The 23,432-nt window shown below is 45.5% G+C and overlaps 1 protein-coding gene across 2 annotated transcripts in view; it reads right to left on the bottom strand.

Annotated features, from left to right (window-relative positions):
* Nucleotides 1-23,432, bottom strand: part of WDR36 (WD repeat domain 36) — a 580,433-nt gene that overhangs the window by 187,150 nt on the left and 369,851 nt on the right. The window contains exon 18 of one of the 2 annotated variants that reach the window (XM_085632587.1): nucleotides 8,312-8,427. In XM_085632587.1, the coding sequence (XP_085488713.1) occupies nucleotides 8,312-8,427 (116 nt within the window). The remainder of the gene's footprint in view (nucleotides 1-8,311; nucleotides 8,428-23,432) is intronic. The other variant, XM_085632588.1, reaches the window with a different exon arrangement.

Raw genomic sequence — 23,432 nt, 5'->3', positions numbered from 1 at the left:
AGTACTTAAAGGACTGCTCTACAACCAGGGCAGGTATCTGTCTGCAAGACAGTCTCCCACAGGTGAAGGAACATTACCTGGAGACTGCACTTTCTGCTGGAGCAGATGTGACAGGTAGAAGCCTGTCTACTAAGGGAGGGAATGGGTCTGCCTGGCCCTGCAGGAGGACAGACTGTCCATTTGAGAAGCCCAGTATTCCCCCTGTGCCTGAGGGACATCTAGAAGGAGCGGACTGTCTGAAAGAGAGCTGGAAGTGACTAGTGTGATAGAGGGTCATTCTGGTCTCTCATTTTGGTTCCTGTCAGGAAACGCTACAATTGCTGTGATCATCTTAGGCCCAGACAGGGGCTACAACTGCTGTGATCATCATAGGCCCAGACTGAAATTACAACTGCTAGGACCATTGCATGTTTAGACCAGGGTAACAACTGCTTTGATCAATGTGAGTGTGGATGAGGACTGCTACCGCAGTGATCAGCTCAGAGAGGCCGCATCAGGAGACTAAAGCTGGGCAGCTGCATTGTCAGAAACACCCCATTACAGGCTTACCCACCATCCTTAAGTACTACCTGCTCACTGCAGGCCCTGCAGTAGACATGCGGAGGAGATGGCTGAGCTGCCAACGGAGAGCAAGGACTCAATCTGTTGCGAACCCAATTCACCAAAATGGTTAAGACTTGATAAACAAACTTTAACTGAATGTGCATTTGACTTTTAGAGAGGCAACAGGCTGCACATGCACTTGATTCAAGCTTTACCTGTCTTTCAAAGGGGGGCTGGGGAGAGCCACCAGAAAAAGGACAATCCAGGATGGACTAGTAAAGGAAATCAGGGGGTGAAGCACCCCAAAGGAGAATCACACCCAGAGACAGTGCCAGATACAATCAATTGGATTGAGCAGAATTTTGTACAACGGCATGATTAAAAGTACTTTCTTTTTCTGAAAAGACAATGGACTGGACATTTAAGTTATTGTGTCGGCTGACCGATTGTTGAATGGCAAGCTTGACAACCCAAAAACAACAGGAACTGGGGGTCTTATAACAGACAGCACAAAGGTGATGAGTGAAAGTGGACTGAAGTGCAACAGACCAAATCAAACCTGGCCACGAGCAGAGCATGGATTACCATCAATCTTGCTCGAAGTACAGAGCAAATGGTGAGAGAAAGGTAGCTCTCATGATCAGTAATATCATTTGGTGATCCAACTATTTGGCAGAGGTATGTCCCTTGATCGTGGGGACTACCTCGCTAGTTTGAAGCTCTGTTGTTATCTCAGGCTGGTAAGTGTTAGCCAGCAACACATGAAGTGTAAGAGGTTGTGAAGAACAAGGATCGTGATCCTATAGTGTGCAGTGCAAGAGATAGAAACAGTGAGAACTAAAAAAGGTTGTGTAGAGAGGACAAATCTTGATGTACCGAGTACTCCACACACCTTGATTAAAAGGGTGTAACAAGGTTATAGCAGTGCTAGCAAGTGACTGCTATGTGAAGGTCAACATGTTTCAGCCATCCGGGTTTGACTCCCCACGGCTTTCGTCAGGACCTATGTTGCACTGAAACAAGCTACTGCAAAAAGTACATTACTAGGCGTGAAAGAGATCACACTTAACTACATATAAGAGGTTGAATAAGATTGGAAAAATACAACCTTCAACGCTCTAAATCCTCAGGAGCGTAGAGTGTAATCATCACCTAGAAAATAAAGCACCCGTTGCACAAAGTCCAAAACACACACAACAAAACAGAAGTACTGTCATTTTGAGCAAGAATCTATCTTTGCATTATCAATAAGCATATCAAAATCGCTTACCCCACGTGCTCTAGGATTGTACCTCACCTACCCTGGAACCATGCTCGGGTGTAGGAGGCCCCGCTCTGTAACGTGGGTAACAAAAAAACAAAACACAAGCAAAGAGTTTTTCTAAATTTTTCATTGTTTTGTAATTTCATTTTTTTGTAATTTTTCTAGAACTAAAAAATATTTTAATCAACTATGATTATTGGTTTATCTCAGAAGCAATCCCCTAGTGTACCCCTGTGTAGTTCTGGCTTAACATCCAGACTAGAAAACACTACACTCTCATTAAAATCAAATCACCCTGAAAAGAATTCAAAACGCCAGATTCACATAAAGCAGATGTTTATGTCAAGGCTGTAATCTCAGCCAAGCTCTATTAACAGTAAGCTGACTTCAACTAAGAAACTGAAGACAGGACACAAAGCCCAGTGAGTGCTCTGCCAAAAACACACACACACCTTATGAAAGAATTCGAATCCATTCTAAAACGATAGGAACGCTTACCTATCCGTCGTTGCCCCAGACCTGATCGAGCTGGGTGGGAGGCAGCGAGAGGACTGAGAAGTGCGCTTAAATAGTGTTATCCGTCTCACCTGGTAACGATCAGCGGTTGCTGCCACGCCCACTGAGGTCACCCATCGCTGTCTGTGAGTGGCGTATGCAAAAGACTACAAAATGACGTCATACTACTTGGGAAATGTAGTTTATGACTTAAACACAAAAAAGGGGCGAATCATTCGTCCATACTATGCCGATCAAATAATATGTTATGAGCGATGCTCAATGTCAAAGAATAAAAATAAACTAAAATGAAATAATGAAAGTCACCCACTACTCAAATCCTGCAGCGTCTGTTCGAAGCTGCGATCTGCGAACAATGTAACATCTACAATTCTGAAGTGTCAAGCCCTGAATCAATAGCAGACCGATAATGGACTGTTGCGCTATATGTCGTGGGGCTATATTTATCCTTCAAGGTCTGGTGGTACATGTAAAGCGGTCTGATTACTAATTAGGTGACTACAAAATGACGTCATGCTACTTGGGAAATGTAGTTTATGACTTAAATGCAAAAAAAGGGGCAAATCATTCGTCCATGCTATGCCGATCATATGATACATAATATGTTATGAGCGATGCTCAATGTCATGGGACTAAATAAAAATAATAAAGAATAAAAATAAACAAATTAAATAATGAAAGTCGCCCCCTACTCAAATCCTGCAGCGTCTGTTCGAAGCTGCGATCTGCGGACAATGTAACATCTACAATTCTGAAGCGTCAAGCCCTGAATCAATAGCAGACCGATAATGGACTGTTGCGCTATATGTCGTGGGGCTATATTTATCCTTCAAGGTCTGGTGGTACATGTAAAGCCATGTGATCGCTAATTAGGTGACCCCAACCAGGAAGAAACTACAAGAAGATGTCATATAGACTAGAATTATAGTTCCCAGGGGAATCATAATTGTATATGCTGGCTAGTCCTTTCCGTTATTATATTGCCTAGTACTGCATCACCTACATCAGATGTGTCATTCAAGGAAACTTGCTTCTAAGTGATCTAAATATAAACATGAATCTAAAAGGGACATCAAGGTCAGACTACTGACAATAGGGATGTTGTATAAAACCGCCAAACGGTCACTCATACTGGCAAACTAGGAAGGAGGTGCTTAGCATTATAAGTTCCTGACACATATAGATATCTATGAATCATATTAAAAAAATATATCTATATGTCGCCGGTGGATACTATTCACTGTGATCGAGTGTTATATGTCCTGTCAGTGATTAAGTCATGTGTGAAGCCCTTAGTAGTTATATACTTGGGTGTCCCCTCAATCATGAATTATGAACTGTATTTCTACAGGCTAGTCCAAGGTATATCATCATTTAGACCTAAAGTGTCGCTCTGAAGTTTGTATACCCATTTCTGTTCTTTAATGAACAGGAATCTGGAAATATCACTCATGTGCAGAGGTATGATTGGTTTTTCTAATACTGTCCAGTGAAACTCTTCTGCAGCATGGTTCGCCTCTACAAAGTGTCTAGTAAGTCTGGTTGTGAGTTTTTTGCACCTGAACGTGCTTTTATGTTCAAGCATACGTGCCCTCACTTTCCGAGTGGTCATACCCACATATCGGATGTGACACGGGCACGTGAGTAGGTAGATCAGGTTACTACTGTTGCAATTAGTAAATTGACTTTGGATCCAAGTTCTGCCGGAACCAATGTCAATAGTTGTACTATGAGTGGTTTGTGGGCAAACCGAACAACCCCCGCATGGATGGTGTCCAGAGACTGGCAGTAAGTCCCAGAGAGTCCCCAGTGGCCTTGGGAGGCACACCTGGGGACGTGTATGTACCGGTCTGTCTCTTAAGTTGCCTGATCTTTTAAAGGCAAACAATGGTGGAGCAATATTGTCATTGCAGCTGTTTAAATGTAAATGTAAATGTGCAGATATTTATATAGCGCAAATCACCAACCGGTCTCTAAGCGCTTGCTTAGGGAACCCGTCCTGGTATTCCCCTGTGAGATAACCCAGCAGGGCATCCACAAGGTGAAAGCCAGGCATCCCACCGCGAGGGGCCATTGTGGAGATTAAGCAAGCTATTGCCCAGAGTCACAGAGTGTGAACCCATGAATCGAGTATGCACTGGAGCGAGAATTATCGAGTCCATGGACAATTTATGGACTCAAGACCCAGCCAAGCCGGGAATTGAACCCTGGTCCCAGGCTGACCTCTGCTTCCAGGTCTGCCTACTCTAACTAGTGAGCCACACTTCTCCACAGTGAGCCACACTTCTCCACTTCTCTTTAAGATACGCCAATGTTTCTTGATACTCTTCTTGATTCTGTTAGATAGAGTACTGAATGTGTTGACAAACGTCAACCGTTCGAGGGGTGGTTTCGGTGTAGGTAGGTCTAACAGAGCTTCTCGGTTGTTGTTTGAGGCTCTCTTACATGACCGTTTGATCAGTTTGTGTGGGTAGAGTCTCTCTTTGAGTTGTTCTGTTAAGAGGTTAGAATGTTTTACAAAGCCCTCTGTAGTAGAGCAGTTCCTACAGACTCTTAAAAACTGGCCATAGGGTAAATTATCCCTAAGGGCCTTTGGGTGCTGGCTATCATATCTCAACAGTGAGTTACGTGCCATGGGTTTTCGGTACAATTCACTCGCAAGGCCCTGTGGTGTTACAAAGATGGATAAATCCAAAAAAGCCAGACGCATCTTGTCACTCTCTACTGTGAAGTTCATGTAGTCATTGCGTGTATTTAGCCAATGATGGAATAAGCCAATTGACTCTTGGTCACCACGCCACACCACCAAAACATCATCAATATACCGCTTCCATAAGCAAATCGATGTAAGGAAGGGATTGGTGGGGGCCAGCACAAATTCCTGTTCAAAAGAATGCACATACAGATTCGCTAAGCTGGGCGCGAAAACGCTGCCCATGCTGGTACCTGAGATCTGCAAATAGGTGGTATTCTCAAATTTGAAAAAGTTTTCTTTCATCGCTATACGTGCCAAAGACATAATGAAATGTACTGGTGTGATGGACTGTAAATCCGTAGCTTCCAGAATAGTGCATATTGTATCAAGTGTCTCATTTTGAGGGATTGATGTATACAGAGACTCGACGTCAAAGGAGACTAGAAAATCTGTCTCGACGTCGAATTCAACTTGTGGAAGCAGTCGCAGGACATCCTTAGTGTCCTGTAGATATGTTGGCATTTTCTGGACAATGGGTCTTAGAAAATGGTCCACAAAAGTTGACAAAGGTTCCAAAAGGGAACCTATGCCGGAGATGATGGGCCTCCCAGGAGGTGGCCTACTGGGCTTGTGCACCTTAGGTAGGGCGTAAAAATACGGAATGACAGGGAATTTTGTTTGTAAACACTGTGCTTCTCGTGTTGTTATCCAACCTTCCTTCAGTGCTTCTTCAATATGTTGCCCAATTGTGCTTTTTAATCTTTCAGTGGGATCCTGTGTCAGAGCTTTATAAGAGCTTTAGTCCCATGACATTGAGCATCGCTCATAACATATTATGTATCATTTGATCGGCATAGCATGGACGAATGATTTGCCCCTTTTTTTGCATTTAAGTCATAAACTACATTTCCCAAGTAGCATGACGTCATTTTGTAGTCACCTAATTAGTAATCAGACCGCTTTACATGTACCACCAGACCTTGAAGGATAAATATAGCCCCACGACATATAGCGCAACAGTCCATTATCGGTCTGCTAATGATTCAGGGCTTGACACTTCAGAATTGTAGATGTTACATTGTTCGCAGATCGCAGCTTCGAACAGACGCTGCAGGATTTGAGTAGTGGGTGACTTTCATTATTTCATTTTAGTTTATTTTTATTCTTTGACATTGAGCATCGCTCATAACATATTATTTGATCGGCATAGTATGGACGAATGATTCGCCCCTTTTTTGTGTTTAAGTCATAAACTACATTTCCCAAGTAGTATGACGTCATTTTGTAGTCTTTTACATACGCCACTCACGGACAGCGATGGGTGACCACAGTGGGCGTGGCAGCAACCGCTGATCGTTACCAGGTGAGACTGATAACACTATTTAAGTGCACTTCTCAGTCCTCTCGCTGCCTCCCACCCAGCTCGATCAGGTCTGGGGCAACGACGGATAGGTAAGCGTTCCTATCGTTTTAGAATGGATTCGAATTCTTTCATAAGGTGTGTGTGTGTTTTTGGCAGAGCACTCACTGGGCTTTGTGTCCTGTCTTCAGTTTCTTAGTTGAAGTCAGCTTACTGTTAATAGCGCTTGGCTGAGATTACAGCCTTGACATAAACATCTGCTTTATGTGAATCTGGCGTTTTGAATTCTTTTCAGGGTGATTTGATTTTAATGAGAGTGTAGTGTTTTCTAGTCTGGATGTTAAGCCAGAACTACACAGGGGTACACTAGGGGATTGCTTCTGAGATAAACCAATAATCATAGTTGATTAAAATATTTTTTAGTTCTAGAAAAATTACAAAAAAATGAAATTACAAAACAATGAAAAATTTAGAAAAACTCTTTGCTTGTGTATTGTTTTTTTGTTACCCACGTTACAGAGCGGGGCCTCCTACACCCGAGCATGGTTCCAGGGTAGGTGAGGTACAATCCTAGAGCACGTGGGGTAAGCGATTTTGATATGCTTATTTATAATGCAAAGATAGATTCTTGCTCAAAATGACAGTACTTCTGTTTTGTTGTGTGTGTTTTGGACTTTGTGCAACGGGTGCTTTATTTTCTAGGTGATGATTACACTCTACGCTCCTGAGGATTTAGAGCGTTGAAGGTTGTATTTTTCCAATCTTATTCAACCTCTTATATGTAGTTAAGTGTGATCTCTTTCACGCCTAGTAATGTACTTTTTGCAGTAGCTTGTTTCAGTGCAACCTAGGTCCTGACGAAAGCCGTGGGGAGTCAAACCCGGATGGCTGAAACATGTTGACCTTCACATAGCAGTCACTTGCTAGCACTGCTATAACCTTGTTACACCCTTTTAATCAAGGTGTGTGGAGTACTCGGTACATCAAGATTTGTCCTCTCTACACAACCTTTTTTAGTTCTCACTGTTTCTATCTCTTGCACTGCACACTATAGGATCACGATCCTTGTTCTTCACAACCTCTTACACCTCATGTGTTGCTGGCTAACACTTACCAGCCTGAGATAACAGAGCTTCAAACTAGCGAGGTAGTCCCCACGATCAAGGGACATACCTCTGCCAAATAGTTGGATCACCAAATGATATTACTGATCATGAGAGCTACCTTTCTCTCACCATTTGCTCTGTACTTCGAGCAAGATTGATGGTAATCCATGCTCTGCTCGTGGCCAGGTTTGATTTGGTCTGTTGCACTTCAGTCCACTTTCACTCATCACCTTTGTGCTGTCTGTTATAAGACCCCCAGTTCCTGTTGCTTTTGTGTTTAATTTAGTAGTAGGGGAGTGGTACTTGGGCAGGTCTATAAATTACATTCCCTTAGACCCTTTTATCTCACTAGGATTATTGAAGCTTGACAACCCCACATTGCCTCGCTCTGATTGCTCATCCCAGAGAGTAATGTGCACAAAGGGTTGTACTTAATCCTACTATGGTACAGGATGCTAGTGGCAAATGACCTCAACCACTACGGTTTTAGCCCAGAAGCCACTGCCTGCTCCCTGGCCCTTACAATACCTCAACTGCTAAATTGTTTGAGGTAGCCGACAGTCTGAGTCACATGCATCTCACACTCGTTGCCACGGAGATCCCCTGGACTAGATAGGTGTCTTTACTCATGAGATAAGAATATACACATATGGCGCAGTGAGGAACAGCATCCACCTCTTGCGCTGCTCACACCACTGTGACCAGTTCAAGTCTACATATTCTAATGCCACATTTGATGCTCAAGAAGTACAGTTATCACAGGTACAATTGCTTTTCCTTTCTAAAAAGTAAAATGCTTTGGTATTTTTTGAGAAAAAAAATATTACTTTGGGCTGCTTGTCTACCTTGCACAGGACATGTTCCAGGAAGCATCACCACAGAAGGTTGATAATCTGCAGGCAGTGGTCGTAATGAAACAAGGCGAAATAGAGAAGTATTTGACCTAAAGAAATTAGAGAACAAAACTCAGTAAACATTAGAAGGTACTGTATAAAGGAAATGAATACACAAATGTTTATATGTTGATGCTTCTACTGTACTTGGTCATTGCAAATTATTGTGTCACTTGACAAAGTCAGCAGGGAACCAACACACCTGCTTTCTTTAGAGAAAAGCAGGAAGAAAGAGGACTTTTTCCACAGGAGACAACAACCTAATCAAGGAAGCCATTCTCAAAGGGGAAGAGCTGGTCTCTAAATAAATACAAGGTAGCTTATATTTCCTCACTGAAGATCTCACAACTCGGGCAGTAAGGAGCTAAAATGGGCAGAAATGCACACTGCTAATTGCCAGGAGCTTGCTGCCAAGCAGACATTACAGATTTTCTGACTGATATGCTCTCATTAGAAAGCACCCCTGTAGGAAGCTGGCTCTGTATATACTATACCAAAATGAGGTATAGTGTGCAGAGTCCAGTGGAACTCCAAAGGTAGGCAGAGGTAAAAGTAGATAGCACCTTACTCTCCATTTGAGGTAGTGTGGGCGAGTAGTAAGGCTTTATCAGAGTGCAGTGTTAAGCATTTGTTGTATACACTCAGGCAGCAAATGATGTCACACACTCAAAGACTGAACTCAGACCAATTTGCTTGTATAAAAAATATTATTTAGTTACATTTATTTTCTAGAACCAAGCAAGCCTGGTACAGGTAAGTGTAAATAGTACTTTTCAAGGCAGGTTGAACAATACAAGCAAGCTGAATGAACATGTCCTTGTGACAGGTTTGTAAATCTTTTCAATACAGTGGGAATTACTGTTAGATTACTTTATAGATTACTTTTTCTACTCAGTGTAATATGCCTAGATATCACACTGGGACATTTCCTAGAGAAAAGGTAAGCAAGGAATATGCTACTTACCAGTATGCATCTGTTCTTGGCATGTAGAGCTGCAGAGTTGTACACTTAGCATAGATCGCCATCTGGTGTTGGGCCCGGATGTTTGCAGTTTGTTTTTCTTCTTGGACAGTCTTTGGAAGTCACGAGTTTGGTGACTCCTCCTTCGGTCCGTACTGCGCATGGGCTTCGGCTCCATCCTCAGATTGTTTTTCGCCAACAGGGAAATGATGGAGCGTAGTAATAACAGTGAGAAACCCATGTGTTGTATCTAAATAAGATGTACTGGAACGGATACAGGTAGCCGGGGAGGCGGGTGGGCGTGTACAACTCTGCAGCTCTACATGCCAAGAACAGATGCATACTGGTAAGTAGCAAATTCCGTTCGAGGCATATGAGCTGCAGATTGTACACTTAGCATAGATTATATAGCAGTACCCAACCCTAGCGGCGACCACCGGTATCCGTTGCAGCTGTTTGAAAAAGTGTCTTTAGTACAGCCTGGCCCACCCTAGCTTGCTGCTTGGAATGCACATCTACACAGTAGTGTTTTGTGAAGGTGTGCGGTGTAGACCATGTGGCTGCCTTGCAGATGTCATCTAAGGGTATATTCCCTAGAAAAGCCATAGAAGCCCCTAACTTTCTTGTAGAGTGGGCTTTAGGGGGAACAGATAATGTTCTCTTTGCCTTTTGATAGCAAATTTGTATGCATTTTACAATCCACCTAGCTATCCCTGATTTTGAAATGGGGTTGCCTTTATGTGGTGGAGAGAAGGAAACGAACAATTGTTTAGTCTTCCTGAAGGGTTGCGTTCTTTGTATGTAGTATAGTAACGCCCTTTTTACATCAAGCGTGTGTAAGGCCCTTTCTGCAACAGATTGGGGTTGCGAAAAGAAGACAGGTAATTCCACTGATTGATTGAGGTGGAAGGGGGAAATGACTTTGGGCAGAAACTTCGGATTTGTGCGAAGTATGACCTTGCTGTGATGCATTTGTATGTAGGGTTCCTGTATGGTGAACGCCTGTATTTCACCAACCCTTCTAAGGGAAGTGATAGCTACAAGGAAAGCTGTTTTCCAGGTGAGAAACTGTAGCTCACATTTGTGCATTGGTTCAAAGGGCGGACCCATTAGACGTGTAAGAACCAAATTTAGATTCCATACAGGGGAAGGTGGTGCCCTGGGAGGAATTACTCGTTTAAGGCCTTCCATGAAGGCTTTAATAGCGGGCACTCTGAAGAGTGATAAATGCTGCCTGTTTTGTAGATAGGCAGCGATCACTGCTAGGTGTAGGCGTATGGATGAATATGCCAGGTTACACCTGTGAAGATGGAGCAGATAGCATATTATGTGCTGTATGGATGCATCTAGAGGGTTGATTGTATTGTTACGGCAGTAAATTACGAATCTTTTCCACTTTGCGGCATAGCATGCTCTAGTGGTAGGACGTCTGGCTTCCATGATGATGTTCATGCAATCAGGGGGAAGGTTAAGGTATCCGAATTCTAGGATTTCAGGAGCCAGATCGCCAGGTTGAGCTGAGCTGGGTCCGGGTGCCTGATTTCTCCATGGTTCTGGGTTAGGAGGCATGGGGATAGATGCAATTTTTGATGTGGTACCACTGACAGTTGTAGTAGCGTGGTGTACCACGGCTGCCTGGCCCAAGTCGGAGCTACCAGAATGAGTGTGAGGGAGTGCTGTTGTAGCTTCCTGACCACTAATGGAATTAGTGGGAGAGGTGGAAAGGCGTATGCAAATCTGCCTGACCAGTTCATCCATATCGCATTGCCCTTGGACAATGGGTGTGGGTATCTGGCGGCGAAGCTTGGGCATTTTTTGTTTTCGTGGGTGGCGAAGAGGTCTATCTGAGGATGCCCCCACTGTTGGAAGAATGGGTGAAGAACTTGTGGATGCAGTTCCCATTCGTGTAGTTGTTGTGTTTGTCTGCTGAGCAGATCTGCCATGGTGTTTTGTACGCCTGGAACGTGCTGTGCCAGGAGAAAGATGTTTTGGGGAATTGCCCATCTCCATATGCTCTGGGCTAAGCGGGAGAGCTGGGGAGAGTGTGTCCCCCCCTGTTTTTGTATATAATACATCGCAGTCATATTGTCTGTGCGAATGAGGACTGCTTTGCCCGAAATCTGTTTTTGGAAAGATTTTAGGGCTAGAAAGATCGCCAAGAGCTCCAGGTGGTTGATGTGGAGCGATTTTTGCTGTGGCGTCCATAGACCTTGCATGGTGAGGTGTAGGAGGTGCGCTCCCCAGCCGGAGAGCGATGCGTCCGCTGTTAGAATCACCTGAGGAACCGGGTCCAGGAACGGCCGCCCTTTGGAAAGGTTTGTGGTGTTCCACCACTGCAGAGAGTGATGTGTGCGGCCGTCCACCAACACCAGATCCGTCAGCTGACCCTGGGCCTGGTTCCACTGTTGTGCTAGGCACTCTTGAAGTGGACGCATGTGGAGTCTTGCATGGGGCACTATGAAGATGCAAGACGCCATCATTCCGATGAGCTTCATAAACACTCTTGCTGGAAGAGAGTGTTGAGGAAGGAATGTTATGCGTAAGGCTTGAATGCTTGTGATTCTGGCTGAGTTTGGATAGGCAATACCCTTGGAGGTGTCTATAGTGGCCCCGAGATATTGCTTTGTGTGAGATGGTATGAGGTGGGACTTTTGGTAGTTCACCGTGAAGCCTAGCTGGTGGAGCAGTTGGATGGTGCTGTTTGTATGCTGCACACATTGGTCGTAGGACGCGGCTTTTATCAGCCAGTCGTCCAGGTAAGGGAAGACGTGAATGTGTTGACGTCTGAGGTGTGCTGCTACTACTGCTAGGCATTTGGTAAACACCCGCGGTGCGGTGGTGACCCCGAAGGGGAGAACCGTGAATTGGTAATGTTGCCCGTCCACCACGAACCTGAGGTATTTCCTGTGAGAGGGGTGTATTGGAATGTGAAAGTATGCGTCTTTCAGATCCAAGGTTGTGAGAAAGTCTCCCTGGCAGAGGAGTGGGAGGACTTGCTGTAGGGTGACCATGTGAAAATGGTCTGAGTGTATGTAGGCATTTAGAGGCCGGAGGTCGAGAATGGGTCTGAGGGTCCCGTCTTTCTTTGGTATTAAGAAATATAGGGAGTAGACCCCTAGATTTTGTTGATTGACGGGGACCTGCTCTATAGCGTGTTTTTGGAGGAGTGAGAGTACCTCTTGTTTGAGCAGTGTGGAATGTTCTTGAGACATTGGACGGTGCCTTGGTGGGATATTGGGTGGGGTAGATGTTAGTTCGAGACAGTACCCTGACCGAATGATTTGGGTTACCCATTTGTCCGATGTTATGGACTCCCATACGTGGATAAAGTTTTGTAGTCTGCCCCCGACCGGAGTGGAATGGTCTGGGGGGAGCGGAGGGGAGTCATTGTGCGGGGGGGGGGTGGCAGAACGGGTGTTGTTGGTTTTGCCCCTGCCCTTATTGTTGTTACCCCTGTAACCACCTCTCTGATTGCCCTTTGAAAAGGTATTTTGAGGAGGGGACTTGTAGGAGGTAGAGGCGTTATCGGTGGAGGAGCCTCTGCCTGTGCCACGAAAGGACGAGCGTCGAAAGGAACGTTTGGAGGCTTGTGTTTGGAGTGCCCCCATAGACTTTGCTGTGTCTGTGTCCTTTTTCATCTTTTCCAGCGCTTCGTCTACCTTTGGCCCAAAGAGTGTTTCCTGGTCAAAGGGGTGATTGAGTATGGATGCCTGGACTTCAGGCTTGAAACCTGAGATCCTGAGCCAGGCGTGGCGACGAAGCAGGACACTGGTATTTATGGCCCTAGAAGCAGTGTCGGCTGCATCGAGGGCACACTTAATGGAGGTGTTTGTAATTAGTTTACCCTCCTGTATCAGGTCATGAGCCTTGTGCTTGTATTTTTCTGGAAGGTGCTGCATAAGAGCCTCTAGTTCGTCATAGTGTGCTCTATCATATCGCGCAAGCAGTGCTTGTGTGTTTGCAATGCGCCACATGTTTGCAGCTTGGGAGGCGGTGCGTTTACCAGACGCGTCCAGAAGTTTAGATTCTTTGTCTGGCGGTGGGGCATCTCCTGAGGATTGGGAGTTAGCCCGCTTTCTAGCTGTGGAGACAACTAGGGAATCTAGGGGAGCAGGGCCCTTGATGTAAGCAGGGTCTGTGGGTGCCGCCTTATACTTCTTCTCTATTCTAGGGTTCAGTACTCTGGCTCTGACAGGGTCTTTGAACACCTCTGTAGCGTGCTTGGTGACACCCTTAAGCATGGGTAAAATGGAAGTGGATTTGTCTTGTATATCAAATGTATCCAGTAGGAAGTCTTCTTCTACTGGTTCACTGTGCATGTCCACCCCATGGTAGTGTGCTGCTCTCTGCACTAAATGGTGAAACCCTAAGGAGTCCTCTGGAGGAGACGGTCTTGATGGGTATAAGTCGTCTTGAGGTACATTGGGTATATCAGGGTTATTGTAATCCTCCCATGGATCTGGGGTCCCTGGTGGAGTGGGATCCATTGGGGCGTCCACCGGGTAATTGTCCGGATCCCCATCATCCGGATCTGGGGATGGGGTCGGATCGTAGTGAGGTACAGGTGGCGGAGACCTGTGAGGTGGAGGTGGTGGAGGAGGTGGAGGGGGTAGGGGAGGCGGTAGTGGGGAGGGCACTCTGAGGGGAGAAGTAGCAGAGTCCTTCCTTTTGGGTGGAGGAGGAGGAGCCGGAGCATCAAGGCGTCTTTTCTTGGTAGTTAAAGTCAAAAGCCCAGTCTTAGGATCTTTGGACAAAGTCTTTTGTAAAGGGTCTGGTGTAAACAGAGCCAATGGTGTCGAGTCGTCTGTCGGCACCGGTGATTTCGGAACCGGGGGTTTCGATGGTCTGTGTGCGCCATGCTTTTTTGAGGTCTCCGGGTGTTTCGGCGTCGAATGATGTTTCGGCGCCGGAGCATCGGTGCCGACAGATTTGTGTTTGTGTTTGGTCGGCACCGAGTGTCCAGGCTTCGGCACCGGTGGTTTCGGAGTCGAGCTGGATTTTGCAGTCTTCGGTGCCGGATGCTGTTTTTCGGCACCGGGTGTCGGCTGGCTCGATCCCGAGCTGCCATGAGACTTTGGGAGCTTCGACACCGGGCCCGAAGGTGGGGTGATCTAAGTTTTGGTTTTGGTTTTGCCCAGGCCGGCAGGCGAGGGAGTAACCTGAGTCTCTTTGGTTTTCGGCGTGGGGGTAGGAGGGGGCATATTACTCACGGCCCGCTGCGCTGGTGTAATGTCCTCCACGTCGGAGTCGTCGGCCTCGGAAGCGCTGACGACGTCTTCCTCCTGTTCGGTGTGTGTTTGCCCCGAAGCTTCGGCGTCGTCTCCGAAGATGTCCGGTGGAGCTGCGGAGGATGAGTGCGCCATGGTGCGTCGAGCTCTTCGATCTCGGATGGTCTTCTTCGATCGAAAAGACTTGCAGGCGGGGCAGTCTCTAGCCTCGTGTTCCGGAGAGAGGCAAAGGTTACACACCTGATGGAGGTCGGTGTGGGGAAATTTAGACCCACATTTTGGGCACTTTTTGAACGGAGTCCTTTCCATCGGCCGGGACCGGAGTCGCGGAGGGCCCGAAGGCCGGTGTCGATGAACGGGATGGAGAAAGTGCCGCTTCGAGAGATGAAGATGATGAAGGAACTCGAAGAATCGAGGATTTTCCGTCGAGGCTGGAACCGTAGAAGTTCGAAGCCGGAGCACGAAGTATCACATCCGAGCCCGATGGCGGAAAAAAACAATCTGAGGATGGAGCCGAAGCCCATGCGCAGTACGGACCGAAGGAGGAGTCACCAAACTCGTGACTTCCAAAGACTGTCCAAGAAGAAAAACAAACTGCAAACATCCGGGCCCAACACCAGATGGCGATCTATGCTAAGTGTACAATCTGCAGCTCATATGCCTCGAACATAAGTTTTTAGTTATTTGCAGTTTTTCAAGTTCTCATACAAAACCAACTCCACACTAATTTTCAAGGAAACCCAGTCAATCTATTCCTATTGAGAAAATGTGGTTATCGGTTAACATGCAAGTACTTGGTTGTGGGAGTTGGTATTCTAGGGTAAGAACCAGGGTTCCCCAAGGTCAAGGAAGCACTCTCATCCAATCCAATCGGGGATAGGGTCCCTCCAGTTGGTGGCTGCTCACGAGCAGGCCACAAGCTTGTGGGAGCAAAGCTCCTGGTGTAAGGCTCAGGGCAAAGGGGGATCCGATTTACCACCCAAAGTACACCCGCAGCGGCGCAGGGGCAGCTGGGTGCTGGTTTGGCGTCTGGTGCCCTGTTGATTTTCAATGGGGATTCTCCGATTGCAACAAAGACTGCAGGCTTGTGGACGAAGATGGCCACCTGTTGGAGAGGTAAGATGCCTGGGGATGCTGGGACCCCGTCGGTTGGGCCACCCAAAGCCGTGGGGCGTCGGTTGCAGGGGTGTCTTTAGGCATTTGGTTTTTTTACCAGCTCTGGTCACGGTCGGGGAGACCCTCCAGAAAGAGGCTGCAGGCTTCGCTTGGAGATTCGAGGCAGGTCAGATCACCAGATCTCAGGTCAGGATCGCTGGGGAGACCTCCTCGTGGTGTTGGGCCACTCAAACTCGGTCCGCTGGCATCGGGTGCAGACTCACGGGTTTGGCTGGGGCCACAGTCTGTTGGTGAGCAAATCCGGTGCTCACGTGAGACAAAGTCTTTGGCTTGGAAGGCAGGTCCTCCGAGTTCTTGAGGTTGCTGACTGCAGGACACACCGGGATTTAATCGGAGCAGGTTTGAGGTAGGGACAGGCCGCTAGGGCTGGGGCCAAGTCAGTGGGTGTCCTCCTCTTCTTAGTTCAGCAAGACTTTTTCGGTCCGTCTCTTCTTGACGATTCTTGTCTGAGGAGGCAAGGTTCAGGGTTGCCCCTAGATACTAGATATAGGGGTGTTACAGGTAGGTAAAGGTTGGGACCAATGGGTCCTTCCTTGGGGTGGATACACCCCCTAGTATGCCACCCTCCAGTGGGATGGGGGCATATGCCTTTCTCTGGTTGGCTGGGTCCCACCATCTGCAAGATGGCGGGGACTGAGAGTTGTGCTTCACCTCGCCTCCTCCACCTGAGGGGTGGGGTCATCAAAGGAGGGCACACCTCCCTTCCTCACTTGGTTTTCCTGCCGATTCTCCCGCCCACAGTGGGGGTCAGAACCTGTGGGAGCCAGTTGCTGGAAGCAGCAAAGGGCTGGGGTAGCTCACAAAGGCAGCAAGCCTTTGAAGCTTCCCCTTCGTTGCCCCTGCCAATCCCGGGGAAGGAGGCTTGGCACCTCGTTCCAGGATGTGCATTGTTCCAGAACTCAGAGCAGCAGGCTCTCGACCCAGGGGTCCAGAAACATGTCTGGTGGTGGCAGCTGGCGAGCAGCCTTGACATTAGTGTTAGGTCATTTTTCAAGGGGCATCTCTAAGTGGCCCTCTGAGTGCATTTTTCATGAAATCCCACACTGGCACCAGTGCAGGTTTAATGTGCAGATTTCAGTAAAGCCATCATGATGCTGTGGAGTTCGTTATGACAAACTCCCAGCACCATATACTCTTTATGGCATTACTGCACTTACAAGGTCTAGAATTGGTGTAGACACTGTAGGGGTACCGGGCTCATGCACCTGTACCCTCACCACTGGTATAGTGCAACCAGCTAGAGGGATGGGTGACCTATGCCAGGTCAGTGGGTTCTAGGCATGGCACACAGGGATGTGTGCCATGTCGACTCTTCACTTTGTTCTGCACCAAAACACGCAGCCTGCAAGGACAGTGTGTGTGTAAAGGTACAGGGCCTCTAAGGCTGGCACAATACGTGCTGCACCCCTTGGAGGTCTTCCCTGGCCACCGTGCCCTTGGTACCATTTACAAGGGACTGATCTGTGACCACAGAGTGCCAATTGTTTTTTGTTTTTATTGCAGTTTTAGGGAAAGAACATAGGCCCTGGTACCTGTTTGGCAGGAACCCAGGGCACACTCAGTCAAAGTAAATCAGCAGTATAGCAAATTGTGGGGGCAACCATGCAAAAAGAGGGCACTTTCTTACAACCACCATATGGAAAATTGGGGTACTTAGTTTGAACAAACAGCACCTAATGTAGCCTATAAAAGCAGTTGCCATTAATATTGCTTTATTTTTCTCCTTTCTTAATTTACTGTTTTCCAGCAACATGGCATCACCACCTTTTACTACAAAAAAAAGCTCAGGCATACTTTCAAATGAAAACATCAATGTCAAAACACAGCATACTACTACAATTCGTTTTTTAGGCGTCATGACACAGGAAAAGATTATTGCTCAAGTCTATAGTAAAGAAGATCTTGCTAATGTGGATCCAAGAAAAGCAAAATTTATAATAGAGAAAACGACATCAACATACTAAGCAATACTGAGAATCAAAGCAGGGAAAATAGGTGTGAATGTATGTAAACAACCACACAGTCCACCTAGTGATCAGTACTTATGCTTGCCACATAAACTCTCTCTGCTAAGGAAAGCCCCATTTTTTATTAAGCTCAGTTTTCGAAATCTGGAGCATTGCCCTGATAACATCTGACTGTCCACAAAATCGGGGAATGATACTAACAAACGAATGAATTACTTTAATGACTTACCTCTTATCATCCATTAGTAGTGTTAATACTACTAAGCAAGAACACCATTTATAATTTAGTACAAGGTAGCCGATCACTGATGTAAGCAGTATTAATTATTGCACAGAGAGACTAAAGAAAAAGTGAAAACCATTTTGAGATGGTACCCTTCGTCTAGTCTTACACCACATTTTATGATAGGGTACTAGACATTGCTTTCTCCCACTGGTTCACCGCCCTCCGAAAGGGAAATGCAACGATACGATGAAGAGGGCAGATTCCATATCCATATCGGTTTTTGGGTACTACAGCCTACCGATCCTTCAAAGACTTACCCATGGAATTCTAACCTACCAGCCTACAACAGATGTCAATGCACTCAAGCACATTACCAATTCCACTCTGCATACCCACATGGGCATTTAAAACAGAATCTTGCAAACCCACACCCCTACAGCTCTCCGAGAACAATCACACGTTTCGTACCAAGAATTGAGATGTACCAAAGACCCTAATGATTTCATTTGACTCGAAAGAATCTGCTCTGTACCTAGTCTCCTCATCACCTCAGCCAAAGCCACAATATGTTTGCCATCAATGCAGTGGCCCATAGAAACTAGGAACTCCAGACAGTAAAGCTGTTGTGTAGCTATGCATTATTTTGTACTGTGCAAACAGTTTATTTATGGCCCCTGACTGCGGATTGCATACAGCCAAACATCAGTGTAATGTTTATGTTCTAATTTACTATGAAAGTGTACTTTTATCTGGTATGTTGATTTGGATAGCGCACTAATCACCCAAGAGGGTATCCAGGCACTTGGGCAGGTGTCTAGGTGTGTGTGGTCCCCGTGGAGCTTATATGAGGAGCAAGGTCTTCAGCTTTTTACTGCACTCAAGAAGTGAGGAGTAGGCTCTGATAGGCTGAGGGAGGTCGTTTCATGTCTTGAGTGCGGTGTAGGAGAATCAGTGGCCTCCAGTTCTGCATCGGCGGATGTGGGGAATGTGTGCGAGTGAGAGTCAGACAGATCATAAGTGTCTGGTGGGTTGGTGCAAGTTAATACGGCTGATTAAGTATTCTGGTCCTGTGTTGTGTGCATGAGGAGTTTGAATTAACTGTGCTTTTGAACGGGGAACCAATGAAGCTTCCTGAGGAGCAGTGTGATGTGGGTGTGGTGAGAGAGGTTGAGTAGGAGTCTTGCAGCGATGTTCAGGATGGCCTGGAGACTATGTAGGAGCTGTTTGGAGATTCCGGCATAGAGTTGACATAGTCCAGCCTGCTGGTGACTAGTGCTTATGTGATGGTCCGTCTGGCGTTCTGAGGCAATTATTTGAAGATATTTACAACATGAGTTGGATGTGGAAGCAGCATGTTCCCACTGCGTTGACTTGAGCAGTCATGCCGAGTTTGTCGTCTAGGATGATACCTAGATTTTCTGCTTGGTCTGTGGATGTTGTTCCCAGCTCTGACGCCCACCAGTTAGAGCCCCATGAAGACTAGTACTTCCGTTTGTTGGAGTTGAGCAACAGGCACTTGGTTCACATCCAGTTTGTCACCATCATCATGCAGTTGGTGAAGGTGGTTGTGGTGGTGGTGGTTGTTTTGTCTGTCAGTGAAAGGATGAGTTGGGTGCCATTGGGATAGGCGATGACTGATGATCTGTGATTAAACGATGTTGATGAGCGGTGTCATGTATATGTTGGGGCAATTTTTCATTTATATATATAATTATAGATCTAAATCTGGCATATTGTCTTGCTTAGTACAGTGTTCTTTTATAAGTAGAACAGTACATAATGTACACAAGTGCATAAGAATTCCCATGAGATTTTCCAAAAGGTACTTCAGTTATCACAAGGACACTTTTGGACAGTCCTCTCGCAGACACACCACAAATAGGATGTCATTATCTGTCTGAGACCGTGTGTAACATTCTTTCCTTCAGGGACTAACAGTGCATAGGACATTGGCCACTAATCATGCCAACCTTTCCACAGACTTCACTGTGTGAGCTAAGGGAAGCACATCTTTGGAAAACAAATATGTGATTGCGGTTTGCCACATTGGCAGGCCTTTTATTCCCAATTCATAGGTAAAAAAAGGCACCCAAGGAAAAAGTAAGAAAAAGGTTATTTACCTGTAATGATTTTCCTCCAGTACTGGCATCTTTCAGAGATTCACCAGCTTCCATGATCCTCCAACATCCATCGAGCTGGGAGTCCCACAGTATCTTCACATTTTTAAAAAGTACCAAACATTCAGCCAATCATGTTAGACGTGACAGAATACCGCACCCTGCAGAGGTCACCATCCAAAAGATTTCATAGGACTATATTCAATGATTATAAGTTTAGGTTTGCCTAAAGATGGGAGGAGGGTGGGTCTGGTATAGGAAAAGGGGGGTTGCTATTGCGAATCAGAGTATTTACTTTCACTAGCACACATCACCTCCCCTGAGTAGAATTGAACTGCTCTGCTTCACTACCCTGAGAGGGTGAAGTGCTAAAATGGAGTGCTTGGTTCAAGGTTGGGTTTTTACTTGCTAAGGATGTGAGGCCTGCACATGCAGTTGGTCACAATTGTCTCAAACCCAATTTCTTACACTATCAATACAGGTAAGTAACTTTTTCTTATACAAAATTGGATCTTTCTAGATTTACATGCGGATTGCTAATTAATTCCATGATCGATCTCAACCCTTCAGAGAGCCTCTGAGCAAGCTCCTGAGTAAGTAACACACATGCGTTTTCCTTTTTCCCTTTTGGTCTCCCACTTCACCCCAAACACGTATGCAGATGACCTCCTCCCATTTGGCACCAGGACAGGCAGGAAATTAGCTATGGAAGTAGGTGTGATGCACTACCAGGCTAGTCACACCCCTAGGGTGGACTGCCTGAGGTGCTCCAGGATAGAGCCCTGCACACTTTAATGTTTAACATCTATATTGATCTCTTTGGAACTTCATTCACAGTAACAGCATCAAGAATCATCAATATGCAGACACAAATTTACTAAAAAATCTATATTGCTCAGGACATCTATCAACTCAAACCCGCCTCAAACTGATTCAGAAGTGTATCTCCAGCACCTACAAAAAACTGAATTCCTACTGTTCACCAATAGCAACAAACAGTTACAAATTAATACCCGATTCTCAACAATAAATATAGGCAGATCACCCATATAATACCAAATGCAAAAACACTTGGATTCACCCTCAACAGCAGCTTCTCCTCCAAAGAACAAGTAGGCAAGAAAGCCAAGACAGTATAGTACATACAATCTCAATTGAAGAAAGTAAAATCATACTTCAAGGAAACCAACTTCAGAGCAACAATCCGAATCTTAGCCCTCTCATACCTGGATGGAGGCAATACCCTATATGTGGCCTCACTGATTTCACACTTGCTACAATTAAATGCACCCTATGCTTCTTCATGTTTCATCAAAGGGCCAAAAAGGTTTGACCAGATAACCCCCCAAAACGGACTAAAACACTCTAGTCCCCGCCCCCTCGCAAATGTAGCACTCTGGAACATGAACTGCCTAATGTTCTTTGTATGATTTTTATGCAAACATGCATTAACAACGCCTACCAATGTCAACATATGTGTATCTTTCCCTAACATAGGTTGGCATATTAGATTAGGTGAGAACTGTTTCGTTCCTGTAAAATAGTAACTGGGATAACTGAGAAACCCATTTTAATCTTGTCACACATGGCTCTTCTTTAGCTCCTTCACTAATACGCATTCCCTGTATCAAGATTCCAATAAGATTTTTCTTATTAAGCAGTAATGTTTTATTTCTGAACTGCATTCTCCAAATTGTGTTTAGTTTGTTCCATATGCTCTTGAAACATGAATAAACAACACTTCTTGTCAGCTGCCTCTAAAATTATAGAACACCATCTTGTTAAAGGGTTCTCTTCCATACTTGACAAGACAAATGTCCTAGACATTGGCCACAAGCAGACCTTCTCCCAAAACATAGCACTGGGCCATCCTGGTTGGCACTCTAGATGAGCCATGGTACCATCCTTGGACAATGCCATCTAGCTGGCCTTGTTCTGCTTCACTTATAGGCTGCCTTTGATAAGGGTTGATAACTCCACATTAGTAGACCATCTGAAATGAGTAGGACCGACTAGAATAGTTCTCGAATGGTTTTAGTACTTTCTTTCAAGCAAAACACAATTTGTGTCCATGGCCCCATTAAGGTACCCAGGTATGCAAAGTATCCTGACTTTCGGGGATTACCAGAGGGGTCACTTACTCAATTAACATCTATGTGCAGGCCATGGGTGAACTGATTCACAGTTCTAGCTTCACCGGTTGGCTAAACGCAGAGAACACAATAGTTGCTAAACTTCAGGCCATGGGTGAACTGATTCACAGTTCTAGCTTTACCGGTTGGCTAAACGCGAAGAACACACTAGTTGCTAAACTTCTGACTCCACTTCTTCAAGTAATACAAGTAATCTGTATAATTGTTTGTCTGGCATCTAAATCTGTTGGTCAGGCAACATTTGTAAGCTGAAAAGCACCAAAACTGAAATCTGGATGCTCGGGAAAGACCCCTCAACCTTGGTCCTGTGGCCTCCTTATTCGGTGATATGCCAACTCCAACTGGACAAGCCAAACATCAAAATGGTTACATATCTGTAAGAGTAGTTTTGAAGCTTGAACAATTTTCTAGATTCAGATACTGTGCATTTATTCCGCCATCTAGTGATTGGGTCCGGAATTGTGTTTCTTCTTTCAGTTTTTTTGTGGGAGCGGTCTACCACCATCATTTGGTGGTATGCCCATTCTCCTGTGGCATCAGACGTCCACCGTGGAAGTTCCTGCAGGGAGTCATTATTTCCAGATTCTCTTTTCTCCTGTAATGTGTAGATTTAACTTCCTACGTAATGTGTTGTCTCTTTCGCTGTTCGTATAGAAATATTTGCCAGAAAGACTAGGATTGCTCCTGTGTTCCTTGTGGAGTGTGCCCTTTGTTTTCATCTAGCACTCGCCCAGGTTCGTGCAACATGTTTGAATGTTTACAATATCCATAGTGCAAAGAACTCGTTGGATATTGGTGTTGATTTGCTTGCTGGTAACAAAGGAAACAAGCATTTACAATGCAACGGTCTCGGCATTGTTAAAGTTAGAGCTATTGGCATTGCTCATGACAATGCCGTTTCTTTAAATGTTTTAAAAACAAAAACATAAACAAAAATAATGTCATGAGCAATGCCAATAGCTCTAATTTTACCAATGCAATTACTACTTTTCTATGAAAGTTTGAACCACCTCCTTCAGAAAAACACGTGGACAATAATACAGCCTCACGACATGTTCCCCAAACAACCTTATTTTGTCACCTTGTACGGAGATTGATTCAGGAGACTTGTTGAGAACACTTTCTAGAATAGGAGCAATTTCGGGAAAACTCCGGGCATTATTGGACGCTTTACATCCAGCTCGAGATATAATACACGGTAAATAGAATATAAAACATATATAGGTC

The sequence above is a fragment of the Triturus cristatus genome, chromosome 2_1 (genome assembly GCF_964204655.1).
Source record: "Triturus cristatus chromosome 2_1, aTriCri1.1, whole genome shotgun sequence".
In the NCBI taxonomy this organism is placed as follows: Eukaryota; Metazoa; Chordata; class Amphibia; order Caudata; family Salamandridae; genus Triturus; species Triturus cristatus.
The sequence above is the reverse complement of the archived record's forward strand: the minus strand, read 5'-3'. Positions and strand labels throughout refer to the sequence as shown.